At 41.1% G+C, this 17,217-nt stretch overlaps 1 protein-coding gene across 4 annotated transcripts in view; it reads right to left on the minus strand.

Annotated features, from left to right (window-relative positions):
• Nucleotides 1-17,217, minus strand: part of MAPKAP1 (MAPK associated protein 1) — a 231,243-nt gene that overhangs the window by 84,546 nt on the left and 129,480 nt on the right. For all 4 annotated transcript variants that reach the window (XM_090274729.1, XM_090274727.1, XM_090274730.1 and 1 more), the window contains one exon: nt 14,060-14,169. In XM_090274729.1, the coding sequence (XP_090130855.1) occupies nt 14,060-14,169 (110 nt within the window). The remainder of the gene's footprint in view (nt 1-14,059; nt 14,170-17,217) is intronic.

Here is a 17,217-nt window from a genome sequence, read left to right on the forward strand (position 1 = left end):
AGGGACAATGTCCTCTCTAGCAGCTTCCGAGACTGAGATATGGCCCATGCCTCTTCATTGCCACTGCCAATGCAGATAAAGTCACTGCTCATGAACTCACCCAGCCACTGCTGCCCTGTTCACTTGTCCCTGCTTCAGGCAGTAGTGCTGGGAGTCAATAAGGAGATGCTGAAGGGCAAAGGTTAAGGCAATGCCAATCCTGGGCAAGAGGAAGTCCCTTCAGAAGGGGAACTCAAAAAACTGGGGACTCACAGAGTCCTTCTTATCCGAAAATGGACAGACTAAAAGCTGGAGGTGAGGCTAGCTATCACATGTATCTTGTTGGTATGTTTACTTTTTATTGGCCATCTCCCCCACTAGAATGAAAGCTCTCTTGGAAGAGCCCCATCTTCTTTATTCACTGCCTGGAACATAGTAGAGGCTTCATAAATACTTATTGAGTGAGGAGTTTGGTTTCAGACACACTGTGCTTGAGAGAGTTGCATGACCTTAGGATTTTTTACACTTAAATCATACTTTGTCTTAACTTTACCTTAATTCCTATTGTTCTATTAAATACAGTGTGCAAAAGTTTTTAAATAAAAGAAACCTGGGTCCTGGCTGGTGTAGCTCAGTGGTTTGAACACTGGCCTGTGACCCGAAAGGTCGCCGATTTGATTCCCAATCAAGGCACAAGCCTGGATTGGGGGCCAGGCCCCCATTTGGGGGTTAGCAAGAGGCAACTTATTGATGTTTCTCTCGCACATTGATGTTTTTCTTCCTTTCTCCCCTCCCTTCCCCTCGCTCTAAAAGTACATATGTAAAATTTTTAAAAAAAATTTAAAAAGGGAAGGTGGGGTTTTGTTATGCTATTTCTGTGATTGTGTGGTGACAATTTGGGGGAAGACTGAGGAGCATTTGGGCTTTAATCACATCTCACAGACTGAAAAGCTGGTTCGATGGCACAGTAGAATCTATACACCTTGCTGCCTGCCCTATTGTGATCAGTAGCTAAGCAACTAGAAGTAGATGCTATTAGGTCCTTTCCCCAGACCTGCCTCACAGTGCTACTCCAACGTCTCTTCCTGAGTTTCAGTCATCTTTGTCTCTGGGCATTATTGTCACTGTAAGACATAAAAAGAAATACCCTCATTGATGAGCTATTCTTCTTTTGTTTCCTGAATGCATTTAAAGCTGTTGCAGAAAGTATTGGTATCTGTAACTTCCTCAAAAATAAAAAAAAACTGGCTATGGAAAGTTGGTATTGCAATTGTTAAAGCTGCCTCTTAAATTGTCGATGAGGGAAGACCAGTTCCAGTGTCAGGTCTCTGAAGGCAGCGAGTCAGGTGTCTCAGGTCTGTGGGCTGGTCTCAGAAAATTCTTCTGCAGTAGGGTCACTCTTCTAAAGTGATGGTTTTTCATCCCAAGTGGCTAGACTCAGTCTGGGTAGAGGGAGAGTCTTCCTTACAGGTGCTACCAGGACAAACACATGAATGGCCTGCCTGAAGAGGGAGGGCCTTCTGCTTCCCCCGGGGGAAATTAAGACTCTTCACGGAGGGATGTGAGGGGCAGACACAGCACTCCAAACCTTTCTGTAACTTGCGTATTCTCTCAAAAATCATATTGGTGTTTGATTGCATTTCCTTTTTTAAATGTTTTCTGAGAAGAAGCAATAGACTCTGAGAGCTACTTAACTATTAATACTAAGGCTTTTAAAACTCACTTGTAAACACGTTTGTTATAGGCAATTGTAGTTTGTCCCCTTTACCTCTAGACTGGTTGGCATATTACATTTGCTGACATAAGCTATATGATGAATGAGTCTTGTGATCATTAACCCACACCTACATACATGGAATGGGTTTTCTTGTTGGTCAAAGTCATCGGAGTTGCCTCTCTGGACCTAGTTTTCTTTTTGTCCGAAGTAAAGGGTGCTCCCAGCAGATCCATGTCCAAACACAATTCAAAGGCTGGTTCTATCACAGGGTATAAGCTTTCTATAGACTTATTTCATTGGAAAACAAAGAGTACAGGCCAAGACTAGTCACATGGGTAGAAAAGGAAGTAAATCAAATCCTAAAAGTCAGCTTTTATGGCGTGCCTGACATGGTAGTGGCAATAGGGATACAGGCAGCTGACATCCACTGAGCACTTATTATAGATGAAATGTTTTACATGCAGTTAGTCAAAACAGCAACCCTTCAAGGTAGGTATTATTACCCTGGTTGACAGAAAAGATAACTCAGTTTAGAAAGGTTTGATGACCTGCTTAACTTCACAGCTTGTATGAAAGGTATAGCTGAGGTGGGGACCCAGGCTGGTTTGGTTCCAGAGCCTATGCCCTTTCTAGTGAATCATACTGCCACGTCCAAGTGAAGCAGGTGCACTTGGTGTTCCCAGGGAGAAAAATATACCTGCCTCCATTGAATTGTGGGTCCTGTAACCTTAGCCAGTGGGAGGAAGTACAGTACAGTGATTAGGAATACAAGTTTTGGAGTTATACATCTGGGTTTGAGTCCCAGCTCACCACCTTATTAGCTGTGTGACCTTGAAAAAGTTCTGTGTCCTCTCTGGGCTTTAGTTTTCTCATTTATTAAACATACACACACACACACACACACACACACACACACAATTCAAATAGCTGTTTTAAGCAGTAAATGTTTAAGGATTAAGTGTTTGGCAGATTACCTGGTAAATTTTGAATTTTCAATAAATGGTAACAATTCTTTTTATATTTGTAACTATACAGGGTGTCCCCCCCAAAATGTATACACACTTATGAAGTCGGTGTTTATTAAAATACATTTCATTTTCAAAATGTAATAGAATCTACAGACATCATTTAATTGTTTTGTCAATGCCTGTTTTCAAACTGACATCCGTTCTGGTCCAGGCACTGCTGACAACGCAAAGCGATGGAATCGGAAACATCACGAAACATTTCGTTTGGTATTTGTGTGCATTCTCGTTCAGTGGTTGCTCTCAATTCAGCGACTGCTGTGGGTTTTACAGTGTAGACTTTGTCTTTTAAGTATCCCCATTAAAAAAAAAAAGTCTAGTGGTGTGAGGTCTGGTGAACGCACAGGGTATTCTGTGAAACCCCTTCGTCCAATCCACCTGTCTGGCAAGATCTCACCAAGGCAGGACCTAACATCGTGATGGTAGTGTGGGGGGGGCCCATCTTGCTGTTTCATGATGTTTGCAATTCCATTGCTTCACGTTGTCAGCAGTGCCTGGACCAGAATGGACGTCAGTTTGAAAACTGGCATTGACAAAACAATTAAATAATATCTGTAGATTCTATTAATTTTGAACATGAAATGTATTTTAATAAACACCAACTTTATAATTATTTAAAGTGTGTATACATTTTTTGGGGACACCCTGTATACTGCTTAAAATCACAGGTCAATGGAAGAAACTATGAACTCAAGATGTCATTTAACATATGGAGTAATGAAAAATAAAATATCCTATAAAAAAAAAGGAAAAATTAGTGTTTTCTGTGTCTCCAGGACATATATTTGTCAATTCAGAAATTTATATTAATATAAGTGGAATCTAAGTTATATATTTTTGAGTTCTTTCTTATTTTACTATGAACATTTTTAAATCACAGAAAACTTGAAAGAACGATACACTGAAAATCCATGTAGCCACCAACTAAAGCCTACAAGTAACATTTTATTATATTTGTTTCATCACACATCTATCAGTCCACCTTTTTTATAAAATGCATTTCAAAGGAAGGAGCAGACATTAGTACATTCACCCCTAAACACCTCAGTGTGCATAACATTAACCGGTGCTCAATATTTGTTTCAGATTCCCCTTTTATTTTTCAGTAAAATTTACCAACAGTGATAAGCACAAATCTTAAAAGTACCATGTGATAGTTTCAACAAATGCCTATACCTGTGTGGCACCAGCTCCTGTCAAAATAAATTCTATTACTACTTTTACTCTAGAAAATTAAAATTCCCTTGTATGCAGTACATTTTAGGTACAAGGAAAAAACAATGGGCTCACGGACCAAGGGCTGTAGGTTCAAATCTCATCTCCGTTACTCACTAGTAACACATACATATACTATACACATCAAACACACAGGCAAAGTCAGTTTTCTCAACCATAAAAAAAGAGGTAATGCCCATCTCACAAAGTCTTTGTAAAGGTTAAATACAAAGTTACCTGGAACACATTACATGTTCAATACCAAAGGGTACTTTCTTTCTACTCCCCTCCCCAGCGCCCCCCAAACTGAGGAGGTTACCTTCACAAAGAATCCAGTAAGAACAAAAACAACAACAAAAAAGAGTTCAATGAGAGATGAGGGGAAAAGGCATCTCTCTGGATAGGCAGTCCTCTCCCAATTTATCCACTCTGACTTCAGCTAATTAAACATCTGTCTCAATGGTCTCCTCAGCAAATTAGTCATCCCCACTTTGTGACACTGATTGTTGGTTGCAGCCTTTTTCCCACTTGCTACCATTCCCAGAAACTTCTAGGAGTTTACTCACCAGGCACATGGCAAGGAATGATGCAGGGTCCCCATTAACCCCCCACGGTTGCCCTTGGTGCCGCTGCCTTTCATAATGCTGCCAGACGTGTCCTCAGATGTGCCTCCCCAAAATACACCTGCTAAGGGGTGACACTTTTCTGTCTACAGTTCTGATTTCCAGATTGTGGGTATTTTCTAAGTTTACCAGCCTAAAAGAAACTACTTAATAGAAAATCTGTTTTTAAAACTAGTTTTGATGACAAAGCAAGCAGGTAACAACATAAGGTCTCAAATGAAGTGAACTGGAGTCTAGTGAATTACCAGCTGCCGCTCTCGAAACAGAAACAGAGCTTTTCTGGTGAATGAAGGGCAGCAGGCAAACGACTGTAACGGCTGGCCTTCCTCTTCACACTAAGCACGTGTGTGCGTGTGTGTGTGCACACCTGCTTAAGCAGGAAAGGAGGAGATGACGTGGGGAGAACTGTGTTCTAACTATAGGGCACTTCTGAAATGAGACTTCCTCTCAATCCCTCTTCCCACTAAAACAACTGACTTAAGAACTAACTTTCTGAAAGATAAATGGCTACTAAAGCCATTTAACAATGTTTAATTACACTAAAAACCCAGAAATGCAAATTAAAACTAGATATGAACCGCTAACCATCAGTTTGACAAAAATTCAAGATTGGTACCATCCAGTGTTGGTGAGGGGGTGGGGAAAGAGGCAGTCTCACAGAATCTTCAACTGTCAGAAAATGGGTATAAATTTTCTGAAGGGCAATTTGTTTTACTCAACCTTTTAAATAAGCAAACCTCTGACAAGCAATCCCATAGTTAAAATAAATTTAACTAGAAAGGTAAAAACGTAGTGGCCACTCTAATATAAAATGCTTATGACATTGAGTAAAAGAATGCAAAATCAAATATCTTGTATGGAATCATTAAAAAAACCTTTTATACAGATCCTCTTCATGAGTTCATTTAACATCTATTGACCGTCCTCTATTTGACAGGCTCTCTGCTACATGCTGGGTACGTAGTGATTTTTAGAAAACAAAAAACTTACTGCCTTTATGTATATCTGCATATGAACTTAGCAACAACAACAACAACAACAACAACAAAAAGACCTCCCCTCAAAGGATTTATACCAAAGAGGAAACCCCTTTACTTCTTACTGTTCATGCACCTCCAAAATTTCGATTCTTTTCCCCAGCAAGTATTTATGACTCTGTTGCTCTCCTTTCAATGGTTTCCCTCTGTCGTCCGAATAAAGTTCGTCATTCCCCACTCTCCCACCTCCTACTCTGCTGGGTTATTAAATGAGCTACGTGCAGTTTCCAGAAGGCCTCGAGCTCTCCACTGGTGCTCCGTCAGCCTGAACGCGCTTTCCCATCTCTTGGTACCTGGCCCGTTTCTTCTCCTCTCAGGTCTCAGCCAGGTGATTTGCTCAGCAGAGCCCTCCCTGACTCGCTAAGACTGGATTAGGCTCCTCTCCCACAACGTGCACTCAAGCCTTACACTTAATTTCACTCATCAGGTGCCTGGTATTTTGACTGCCTATTTGCCTCCCCAACTAAACAGTAAGTGTCTTGAGGGTAAGGACCATTTCTTGGCTGCTACAAAACCCCTAGGGCCTACACAGTGCCTCCCGCATGATGAGCCCCAGTAAACGGATGTAGCTCATCTGTTTTTGGGCACACTATCAGGCCTGGCCTGATCAGATCTGGCTCCTCCCTAGCTTCTGCAGCTTATCCTCTGCTGTCTTCCCGTTCCAGTAATTTAAAATGTCTATGTTTTGTGACTACATCTCTAAACAGTTCTGTCTGGAATGTTCTTCTCAATCACCCATCTGGTAAAGTTCTAAATAATCTTCAAAAAGCTGTCAAAGAAATCACTTACTCCCCAGCATCTTTGCTCAGTGCCCCGCCTCACTCAGTAGTTTTAAGTACTCCTGATTTAAGTTTTAGTAGTTTAAATATTTCTACTTAGGAATTCACCAGATTTCACTGCCTAGTCTTCGAAATCCGTTTTCTGGTGCAGTGGCTGGCACAGAGCAGGCAGCACTGGATGATGACTGCCGACCTAAACAGGGCCCTTAGAGCCATACAGCGCTCTAGAGCACATGTGGCCCTTTCCTGCCTTCGCCTTGACTTATCCTCCCTCAATCTCTCCCACGTTACAGCTGAGAAAAGTAAGGCTCAGAGCGTTAAATACACGATCACACATTCAGTTACTAGTTTTTAATTCTAGGATCCTTTTTTTTTCTTCCATTTTTAACATTTCTAAAATCAGGATACAGTCTACAATCAATAGGTACATTTAATGTAGTAGTGTTTCTTTCTCTCCCCTAAAGAGCTATTATTAAATTAGTGGCGGTGTGGAATTATCCCTAGTGAATCCGGGGAAAGGCCCTCTGATTCCAAAACGTGTGAGCCTCCTGTGCCACTACAAAGCCTCTCAGGAGAATGGTTTTTCTCTTCCTTTCCTCTGCTTTTTCTTAATCTAATTCATTCTGGCGACTGCCCCGGATGGAGTGAATGAATAGATTTTGTCATGAGAAAGGAACTTCTGAAAGATTAGTGACTAGCGGGAAGAGTAAATGCTGGTCAAATGTAGTTTTGGCGAATGATATATTTCAAGTTTTTCTAATGTGGCGGTTGCGAAAGCTCATAACACCCTTCTAAAATAATTGGGTCTCTACAGTGGTTCCAGAAGATTTTTGCTTGACATAAATTCTCTAAATTTCCAGGCTTTCTGGATAAAATAGTTGACTGCAGTACCATCTTTAATGTGCTCTGCCCTGTACTCACAAAGATCCATCAGGAGCCACAGGGCACCCAGAAGGGGAGGCTCAGGTGAGATGAAGCAGGAGGGAGGGGGCCAGCGCTGGAGTGTTTCACGTGCAGCTTCTTGCCTGAGACATTTCAGAGTTAGACATTTAAACACCTTAGCAGTCCTCATTTCCTGTATCAGTTTCCCACTGGGTCACTGGATACCAAGTTTCAGGTCTTCATTTCCTACTCTCAGTTCTCATGCATGAGTGGCATCAGCATGATTATTCTTTCATGAGGAGGAGCAGCTTTCTGCAGAAATTACTGTTTTCTGGGTTTTTTTTTTTTTTTGACAAAGAACATCTAAACAGGCCTATTTACCTTCTCTTCATCTTTGTTCTTTTTTAAAGGAATACTGGCTACAGCCTAAGGAAACTACACATCTGTGACTCGCAAACTATTTTCATAGAGGAAATATTACTGAATTTTCTGTCTGTACAACTATACACAAAGTAGGACCCTCTTCAACCCCACAGACAACAGAGTCTTTACCTTACTTTAGACTTTGAAGAGCATTTCAGGGTAGAAGAATGCTAAAAATCCTAGCCCACTTAAAATATATGGGCTTCTCTTTTCCGTAAGGCAGCACAGGACAGGTGTATGTTGCTTTAAGAAAGCTAGACATACAACATTAAAACTGACACCAATACAGACAAACTGTGCAATTACAGAAGAATTCCTGGCTTTATATCCAGATTCACCACAGGGTTCCTTTAAATGCTGCACTTCCCTAGTGCATTTAGATCTTAGAATCAATGAGCATTTCTGTTTACAGAATTTTAAATTTGTTCTCCCATTAGGGTTCTAATAAGCAACATGGTACAATAAAAAGGAGTACGGGCTTTGAGGTCAAAAAAAGCCTGGGCTCCAATTTAGAATCTGCCATTTACTTACTGTGGAAATTGGGTAACTTTAATTTCTCTTAGCGCTATGGAAAGGGAGGCTCAGAGAGGCAAGTATATGATTACACATATAGTTGTCAGAGTTCCTTAATTCTAAGGTACACATTGTTTTCCCACTTTTTAACATTTCTGAAGTCTCATCTGTAAGAGGCATGATTAAATGAGATAATATCTTTCAGTACACAAAGGCACTCAATAATCCGCTTTTACTCCATTGGAATAATCTTGGGGAAGACACGCAAGTCCTCTTTAACCCTTTGAGTGCCATGCATAATTTGAAATTTGGATCAACACGAGAAAAAATTATATCAGTATATAACCTGAGGTACAAAAAAAGAGAACAAAACATAAAATATGAATTATTCCATTGTTATTTATATTTATAGCCATCGAAAAAGAGTTGCTAGGAGTGACGCTGGCACTTTTGGGGAAATTTGTCAGCGTCGCTCACAATGACACTGGTACTCAAAATGTTAAAACCTTCTTGATAAATAACAAACTGATTTGTAGACAACTTTTCAGGTCTATCTGGAATTTGTGAGTTGTTGCAGGGAGTGAGGTAGAGACTACCAGTGCTAGTCAGTCTCTGAGAGCAGGCCCCATTAGGTTCTAGGCTCCGAGTCCGAGCCATCGAACTCTGTACTTCTTTCTACGTCCCTTCTTTCTTTATGTTTACGCTCTCTGTACATCCCTCTCTTTGGGCCTCAGTGCATGCCACAGGGGTTATAAGTTTAGATTTTATTCTAAATGCAACTGAAAACCATTGAAGGGTTTGGAGTAGATATGACCTGATTTATATTTTAAAAGAGCGCCCTGGCTGCTGTGTAGACAGAAGGCTGGAGGGGTACAAGAGCAGAGGCAGGAAAACCAGCTAGGGTTCTACTTCAACAGTCCAGGCAAGGTCACGTTGCTCTAGACTCATCCAATGGGGATGGTAAAGACTGAATGGATTCAGGATATATTCCAGAGGTAAAACTGGTAGGATTTGCTAATGGATTAGATGTGGGGAGTTAGCACAGGGAAGAATTCAAAGGTTAGTTTTACCACACTGTTTTTTTTTTTTAGTTGGGGAAAGAGAGTTAAGTAAATTGACTGCAAAGAAATGTTCTTTTTATATTAAAATATAGTAAACGTTAACAGCCACTGTCCTTACCCAACTCTTCCTGGCTTCACAGTGAGGGTCAGAGTTTAAATGTCAGTTTCTCAGGGAGGAGCTCCCTGCGTGTCCTGTACTATATATACACTGAGCTCCCCTGCATCTTATTATTCGCTCTCTCAGCCCCTTATAATGGCTCTCCTAGAATGTAAGGCCTCCTCAGCAAGGGCCTTGTAGATCCCCCTCACCACTGCCTCCCTGCACCCTGCACAGGTCTGCACAGGAGAGCACATAGTGAGTGAATCTACAACACAGCTACAAATACATTATGGATCAATATGCACATTTTACATGAATTCTAAAAAGGAAACTTGAGAATCCAATGATGCCACCATTAACTGTCTGTCCCTTAGATTAGAACCCTGTACCCTGTGGCAGATGTTCACAGCCCCACTCTGCTCCTAGCAGTTACTTTAGGGAATAATGTTTGAGAAGCCCTAGACTAGACCATGTCATTGGTGACATTCTAGGGGTCCTGTAAAAACACAGTAAATTAGCAAGCAATAAGGTGATCTACGACTCTAAACAGAGATGTTAAAAGGGAGTCAACTTGACAAAGCTATGATTAAATGAGATAATATCTTTAAGTACACAAAGGTACTCAATAATCCGCTTTTACCCCATTGTAACAGCTCTTGGGGAAGACACGCAAATCCCCTTTAAAACTTTTCAAATTCTAGGTGAAATTTTGTAAGAGAAAAGTAGAAATGAATATTATAAGTCTTATTAACAATATAAGAACTTTTCAAAAGAATCTTCAGACTAATAAAAATTTGCCTTTCACATTAAAAGGCAAGAAGGGACAGGGATGAGAAAAAGAATAAGCTTCTGGTTCAACTTTTCAGCAGATGATAAAGAAAAGCACCTGCATCTCATAATGACACAAATATTGAAACAGAGCAGTGCAGAACGCGATTCTGCTTGGAAAACCCCACGTGGGAGCCTCCTCTCTTTTGCAGATCACGAGAGTGCTATACAGTATCTCTGTGTCAATGTTGGAACTGAAATTGGACCTGCTTCGGTTTCTCAAATGTCTCTGTCACACCCAACATCATGCTGCAGCAGACTGGTGAGGGCTGGCGGAAAACAGCGCTTTTAAAGAACAACAAAATACTAAGAAGCTCAGAAGGTCACTGATTGTGAGGGTGAACTTGACAGAAGGAGAGCTTGATGAACTAAGGCCTTTACCTGCTAAATAAAAGGTCAGTATATTTTAGCGGCTAAATCAAGGGACCCAAAAGGTTTTTATTATGTCAAATATACACCCATCCAACTGTTAAAATTAAGTAAAGAGGCTTCGGCTAATTTTTCTAAAACTGGATTCTCCATTTACATTTTTCTTAAACAGTGGGGACTTTCTGCCAATGCAGGTGGATTCCAAATGTCAAGTAGGTCAGTAATAAAATGAAAAGCTGAAGAGAAACTTTAAAAGAGACATTTAAAAATGGGCTTAAAAAAATGAACCTTAGCAGAGAACTGACTAGAACACACTGTGAAAAGCTTACCACAGTTCAGCACATTAATATTAATAGAAAAAACCCTGCAGTGTTCATAAATAGTTATGGATTGATGAAATAATTACAAATAATGCTAGTTGAAATGTTAGATCAGCTACAAGTGTCTATAATGATATTCTACCCCCAAAAAGCAAAAATATTTTAAAACCCTAAGGGTTTTCCATTGACAAAGCTATTTACCTGAACAAAGAAGAATTCTCTTGCCTAAATATCTCTCACCTTCTAATTTTTTTTTTTTTACAAATGAAAACTGGGGAGAGAGTGCCAGAGGGAAGGGAAATAGAGTATATACCCATTAAGACAGTCATGAGGCCTACATTTTGACTTAATAATGAAGTAGCTCTCAATTTATTATTACACTATTATTAAACAGAAAGTTGTCAGTCTGGAAGAAAGGTGAGAGACGTTAAAGGTTTGTGGGTAAGCAATAGAAGTTCACTGTTAGCCTCTCAAAGGCTTTCTGGAATCCTGTTCTAATACAACTAACCTGACATCTCCTCCCACCAAGTTCCCAAGTTCATGTGTCATAATGGGTAGGTAGTATTTCATAGCCAACTGTGAGCACTAACAGATTTTTTTCTTCTTTTTCTTAGTAAATGTATTGTACTTCTGTTTGCCTCTATGACAAGAGGATTTTCCTCTTTTCATTAATCACCCTCCAGAACAGGTTCACTCCACAATACAAAGTTCAAAAATACAAAATATACTCTGCCTTTACCAAGCTAACCTTAAATAAACATATTTGCCAAACTGGAGATCCTTCCATTTCATGAGACTAGACTTGATAAAGCAACAGATAGGGCTTCTTATTTTAAAAAGCTTTTTGGATGAAGAAAGTAGACAGTAATTTATGTAAATACATCAATCTCAATCAACCTCTCTAGTATGAAAAGGAATAAATAATGCAGATCACTGTTTTGCAGATAACGAGTCCTAACTCTTTGCCAAGGATATGGCAAAGCCTCTGATGGAAATAGCAGGGATGTGCGTGTGAAGGAGAACATAAATAAATGTGTGTATGATAAACGTGGTTGCTGGGGATGGACATAGATAAATAGGTGTCTGACCGGACAGAGATGGCTGGGGACAGAGTAAACGATATTGGTTTGTTTAGTGGTACCCCAGGAAGTTCATGGAGGCTTCAGGGTCTAAAAAATCTACGACAGCACAATTTTTATTAAGTAGGTTTAGAAAGTTAGTTCTATATTCTCTTGGACAATTCAGAATAATGCTATCTTAGAATATAATAAATCTGTCACAAAGTACACTATTATGTAAAAAAAAAAAATTAGGAACAAAGCAAAAGAAAAAGGGCCCTAAAAGAAGATGAATGCTTATTAAACATCTTTAAATATCTGAAGCTGTTTAAATGCTTTTAGATCAGCACCTAGAACTCCAAAACAGCTACTTTCCCCTGGGAAGGAGAGGGTATGCCTCTTCAATCATCCCCTAAATGCAAAGAGGTCTGACCCCCATGCAATGGATAAAAGTCACCCAAAAAATGAACAAAAGAGGTGTTTGGAAAAACCAGAGCACCATTCATCCGGGCTAACGACTTGTTCATTATGAGTGATGATGGATAAAGACTTCTCATGCTGAGATGAAATCAAGATTTATATGCATTGTTTCCTCTCCCAACTTGTGGGAAGATCATCATCATTTAATTCTATCTCTGCGGCCAGTGATGGGCATCCAGAGAGCTGGTTATCAAACGGCGCAGTCAGCTGGCAAAAGCCGAAACGTGCAGTTGGCACATCTGGACAGAGCCGCCACAGCCGAGGGTGAACAATGACTCCTGGCAAGCATCCAAATTGCTTGCAGACGCTAGCAGGTCTCATCTACAACCGCCCCTACCAGCATCTCTCTCTCTCTCTCTTTTATGAGAATCAGATTTTCATTGCTCCATTCAATTGCTCTCCTCTGCCATTTTTTACAGCTCTTATCGTTCCCCTGGAATATGGCCTTGAGACAGCTCATCCGTGTCCTTCACTGTGTTATCTCTTCTAACTTTTATTAAAACTTCAGTTTTCATCTGAAGATAGCTAATTAAATCTGGAACAGATTATATGCCTCCCCTTAAAAAGAACACACAACTATTTTCTTCAACCTGAACAATGCCTTTTTGCCTTTCCAAAAGATGAACCAAAGGTGTTTAAGAAGTCTCGTTTATTTACAAAGCTAAGATATGTGACATATCACATATAGGACAACTTAAAGTTGTCTGTGGTGTGACAAATCTTGGGGCTAGTTTTCAAAATAATTATTCCTCAATATTGGTAATATTTTTCTCATATCCTTTAAATATCACAGCTAGACCCAAAAGCTTATTTTCTGTATAAAGTTGGGCAATGAGAAATTAGAGATTAACAAGTACTTCTGTGAATCAAATGATTTAACCTTAAGGTTTTTTTGGCCTCATTTGGTGAAAATAAAATCTTTTCCCTTTTATTTCATACCCCAAACGCTAGCAATTAAATACTTACCTCATTGGGAATTAAGAAAAAAAAGCCCACCTCACTGACACAGACACAGTCTGGTGACGACCAGAGGGGACAGGGAGGTGGGGGAGGAAGAAGAGGGCAGAAGGAGGGCACATGGTGATGGAAGGCGATCTCACCCGGGGTGGCGAACACACAGTACAATATACAGATGATGTGTTATAGAACTGTACACTTGAAACCTATAAATTTTATTAACCTATGTCACCCCAACAAACTCAATAAAAAATTGTTAAAAAGTTTCTCCCATTGAAAATTATGTGAAAACATGAAATTAAAAGCAGTACTTCAAATTTAGGATTGATTCAGTTTTCAAGACAGCTTTATACCAACTAATAGTTAGCTCAAGTAGCCTGTCTGAATCTATCACAAATTATTAATGCCAAAGCTTAACTGATACGAACGCATTCTTCTCACATATGCCACTGAGCCAGTCCCTTCCTTAGGCCCAAAGGGCAACTTAAACATCACTTTTTTTTTTTTCCTGTAGACCTGCTAACCACACTTTCTGGCAGTGGTATGTGGAACATCTATAAGCTAGACATCACACACACATGCACCCATGCACACACGCACACACGCATGTGCACAGACACACGCACGCACATGCCAAGCACTTTTAACTAAGGGGTAAGCTGCTACCTCCAGGATATAATTTCACTACCCTACCTGAAATTTTCTGGGATCCCTTTCTTCGCTTCACTGCCTTCAGCAAGATTTCCTTCATGGTGATCTTCGTGTTGTCCACCTGAATCAGGGAGAATCCGTGAGCAGCATTTCTGAAGGAGAAGACAAACATTAAATTATCACCAATACTCAACCAGAAAGATGTTATTGCAGTCTTCACCGTGTTAAAGAAAGTTTTAATAAGTGTACATCAAAGTGCCAATTATTTAAAAATAGGTAAAATAAACCTACTTTTAATAAGAGACAGAGACAGAGAAAGGCAAGCATTCTACTATGAACAGTTCAAGGGAAAGAGAGGTCAGAGCTATGGAAGGTTTTTCTAATTTATCTCAAATTGAATCTAATTGGTCTGTGTGGGTCTGTGTAGTAAGGATTGACAAACGATAAACTTGGCTCGTGTCAGCAGATGTCACTGCAGGCAGATACTACCATCATATTAAAGCTCATGGAGCCCTGGGGGGAAAATGTCACGTTGTATGTGTTTGTGTGCATGAGGAGGGGGCACATGACAGCCCAGAACAATTCAGAACAAGCAAAAGAGAAGGCTCTTCCTAACTAGCCAGTGAAATAAACACCCTGTATTTGTGTATTTTTACAAATATAATCGATGTACACTTCAGTAGAAATGTTTTAATCTACTTTGTCCTAAAAGGCCAAACAAAATATTAGCTGAAGCAGAACTGATTATAAGAAAAAGTGCTAACACTACTTGTAAGCTTCTAGCCAACCAAACTTAAGGGAAAAACTGGTAAGAAACAAGTACCCTGAAAACAGAAGCCCGTCCCTGGTGAGGCGTAACTTCACTAAGACTGGTAATTGCAAGAGCAAGTATCACAAGCACTACTCACTATGCTTGGGCACTGGAACAAAACGGGTCAGTTCCAAGCAGCTCACGTAACAAATGGGACCCAAGTTTCCAACTATGGAACATGGGAATTGCCACAAGGCGTTTGGTCACATTCCCATTTCCCCATCAGAATCTCAAAGGGGAACATGGCCAAAAAACATGGCAGAACTTCATATCGACAAGAAATCTGAAAGAAAAGCCAAGCCCAAGCTAAGCCATGGGAAAGCTTCCCACTGGTAGGACAGGCTGGGAAGGGGCCTTACACCTAGCCTGGCCCCAACCAGGTGGCTGGCTTGCTGCAGGGGCTGGGGGCTGGTCTCCAAACCAAGGACCCAATTTGCTTCCCTAATACAAAGACATCTCCACACCCCTCCTCTCCACACGGCTTGCTGTTTAATCCTTGACATTCCATTTGTTAAAAAGCAAAAGCCGACGCTGGTCTAGCCAGCACGATCATCCATTTTAACTTGGTCAAGTTCTTGCTATCGAACAGCAGGCCTGAGAACTGTCAAGCTAATTTTACTGAACACTCTGTTACTGAATCATGCCTGAGGCCTGGCCATTCTTTACATCAGAAGCTGGACCCCATCCCAGAACAATCTTTAAAAGTTTATTTTACTGATCAAAGCAAAATAAGAAATAGCTCTTTTTAAAAAACTATATTTAGGGAGTGGTGTAGTAAGTGATACTTTGGCAAGGGTACTGAAATGTAAAGTGCCTCGTGCATTTATAAACTTGGGGGTATTTGCTCTGGCGCGAGGCCAGCGTGTGTTTGGAACGGATGCCAATCATCCGCGCTCAGACCTGCCTTCCCCTGCTTGCCCCTCAGAAGTCAGCATGCGCTCCATCTGTGACAATATGTCGGGCGATGGGTGAGTGGGGCCTAGGAGGGAACACAAGTTCTCGGATACCCACACACTAGTCCTGGGCTAGAGCTCACGAGCTGCCATCCACCTGGGTCCCACCTGAGCTGTTTGAGATTTGAGTCTGCTCATAAATTGCTTACGTTCTCTCCTAATCTGCTGCTGGCTGATAGCATTATTTCAGACCAATATGTTTATCTTTTCCAGTGGAGGCAGACTAAAAGCTCAAAAGGAAGCCTTGTGTTTGGACTAACTTCCATAAATTAGAAGTGTCCTTTTAAAAGATTTTTGAACAGAGGAAAATCCCTAGTCTGTATTTTTCTGTCATTTTACGAAAATGTACCTGGGTGACAAGGTTAAAGCAAGCAGAGGAAATCCCTGGCACTTATCATCCACAGGCATTACTGATAAATTGTGTGGTGGAGGAATAAAGGATTACCTTCTGTATTTTTTCATTACACTTTTCTTTTGTTACAGAATACATAAATCCATTGTGGCACAATGTAATATGTATCACCGCGCTACACCTGCGGACGCTTCCGAGCGGCTGCCATGTCTGTGCAGTCAGGAATGATAAGTGAACCACCCGTGAATGTTAACGATAGTGATCATTCTGAGGTAACTCGGCTCTCCATCTTCCTTTACAGCCTCCGTGCCGAAGCCGGGGCAGCAAGGTTCACGGGAGGAAAACGAAAGCAATGGCGAGCGGAAGGGGTGCGCGCCGTCTCACTTGCGGTAAGAACGGGCGCATCACAGGGAGAGCGAGGTGGTGCCCCACGTACCGCACGCTCAGCCAGACCTAACGAAAGTGTCCTCAGGTCCGTCTCACACTCCCCTCACTTCTCTCCCTCCAGACGAATGCCACTTTGACTCCTGTTCCCAGTCTACTGCACTTAAGGGGGTAAAATGTTTCTAAAACACAAGAGCACAGAATGAAAGTGGTTCTCAGAACCCATCTAGGTGCAACTGTTAAGTTATGCTCACATTTAATAAATGGATATGGAGACTTGCTACCGCAATTTTCAGCTTGACTTCCAAACATTCTGAGCTTTATGCCTCATTTCTTTATACCTAGTATTTTTTTATGGGCTTTCTAAAAAGTCTATTGAATACATCTTTTAAAGCTGCTTTTATTTAATGCTGAGCATTGGGCCTGAGATGGAGAAGACCAGGATGGCAGGAAAAGTGGTAGCGGCAGGTGGGCAGGGGGTTAGTCTTGCCTCCCTTCCTTGGGGCAGTGCGTTCTAGTCTCTGACAGTGACTAGCCCTCAGAGGGCAGGCAGATGGATGGACAGACAGATGGGCTACAAACCCAGAGTCTCGACTCAGAAACTGCTCCTCCTCCTGCACCCCTGTGGGCAGCTGGCTTCCTTTCTGCCAGTGCAGGGCACCCTCCGGGCACTGAGCAGGAGCGGCCGGCTGCCACAGCT

Source organism: Furipterus horrens, unplaced genomic scaffold, assembly GCF_987537825.1.
Source record: "Furipterus horrens unplaced genomic scaffold, mFurHor1.1.pri manual_scaffold_4, whole genome shotgun sequence".
NCBI lineage: Eukaryota > Metazoa > Chordata > Mammalia > Chiroptera > Furipteridae > Furipterus > Furipterus horrens.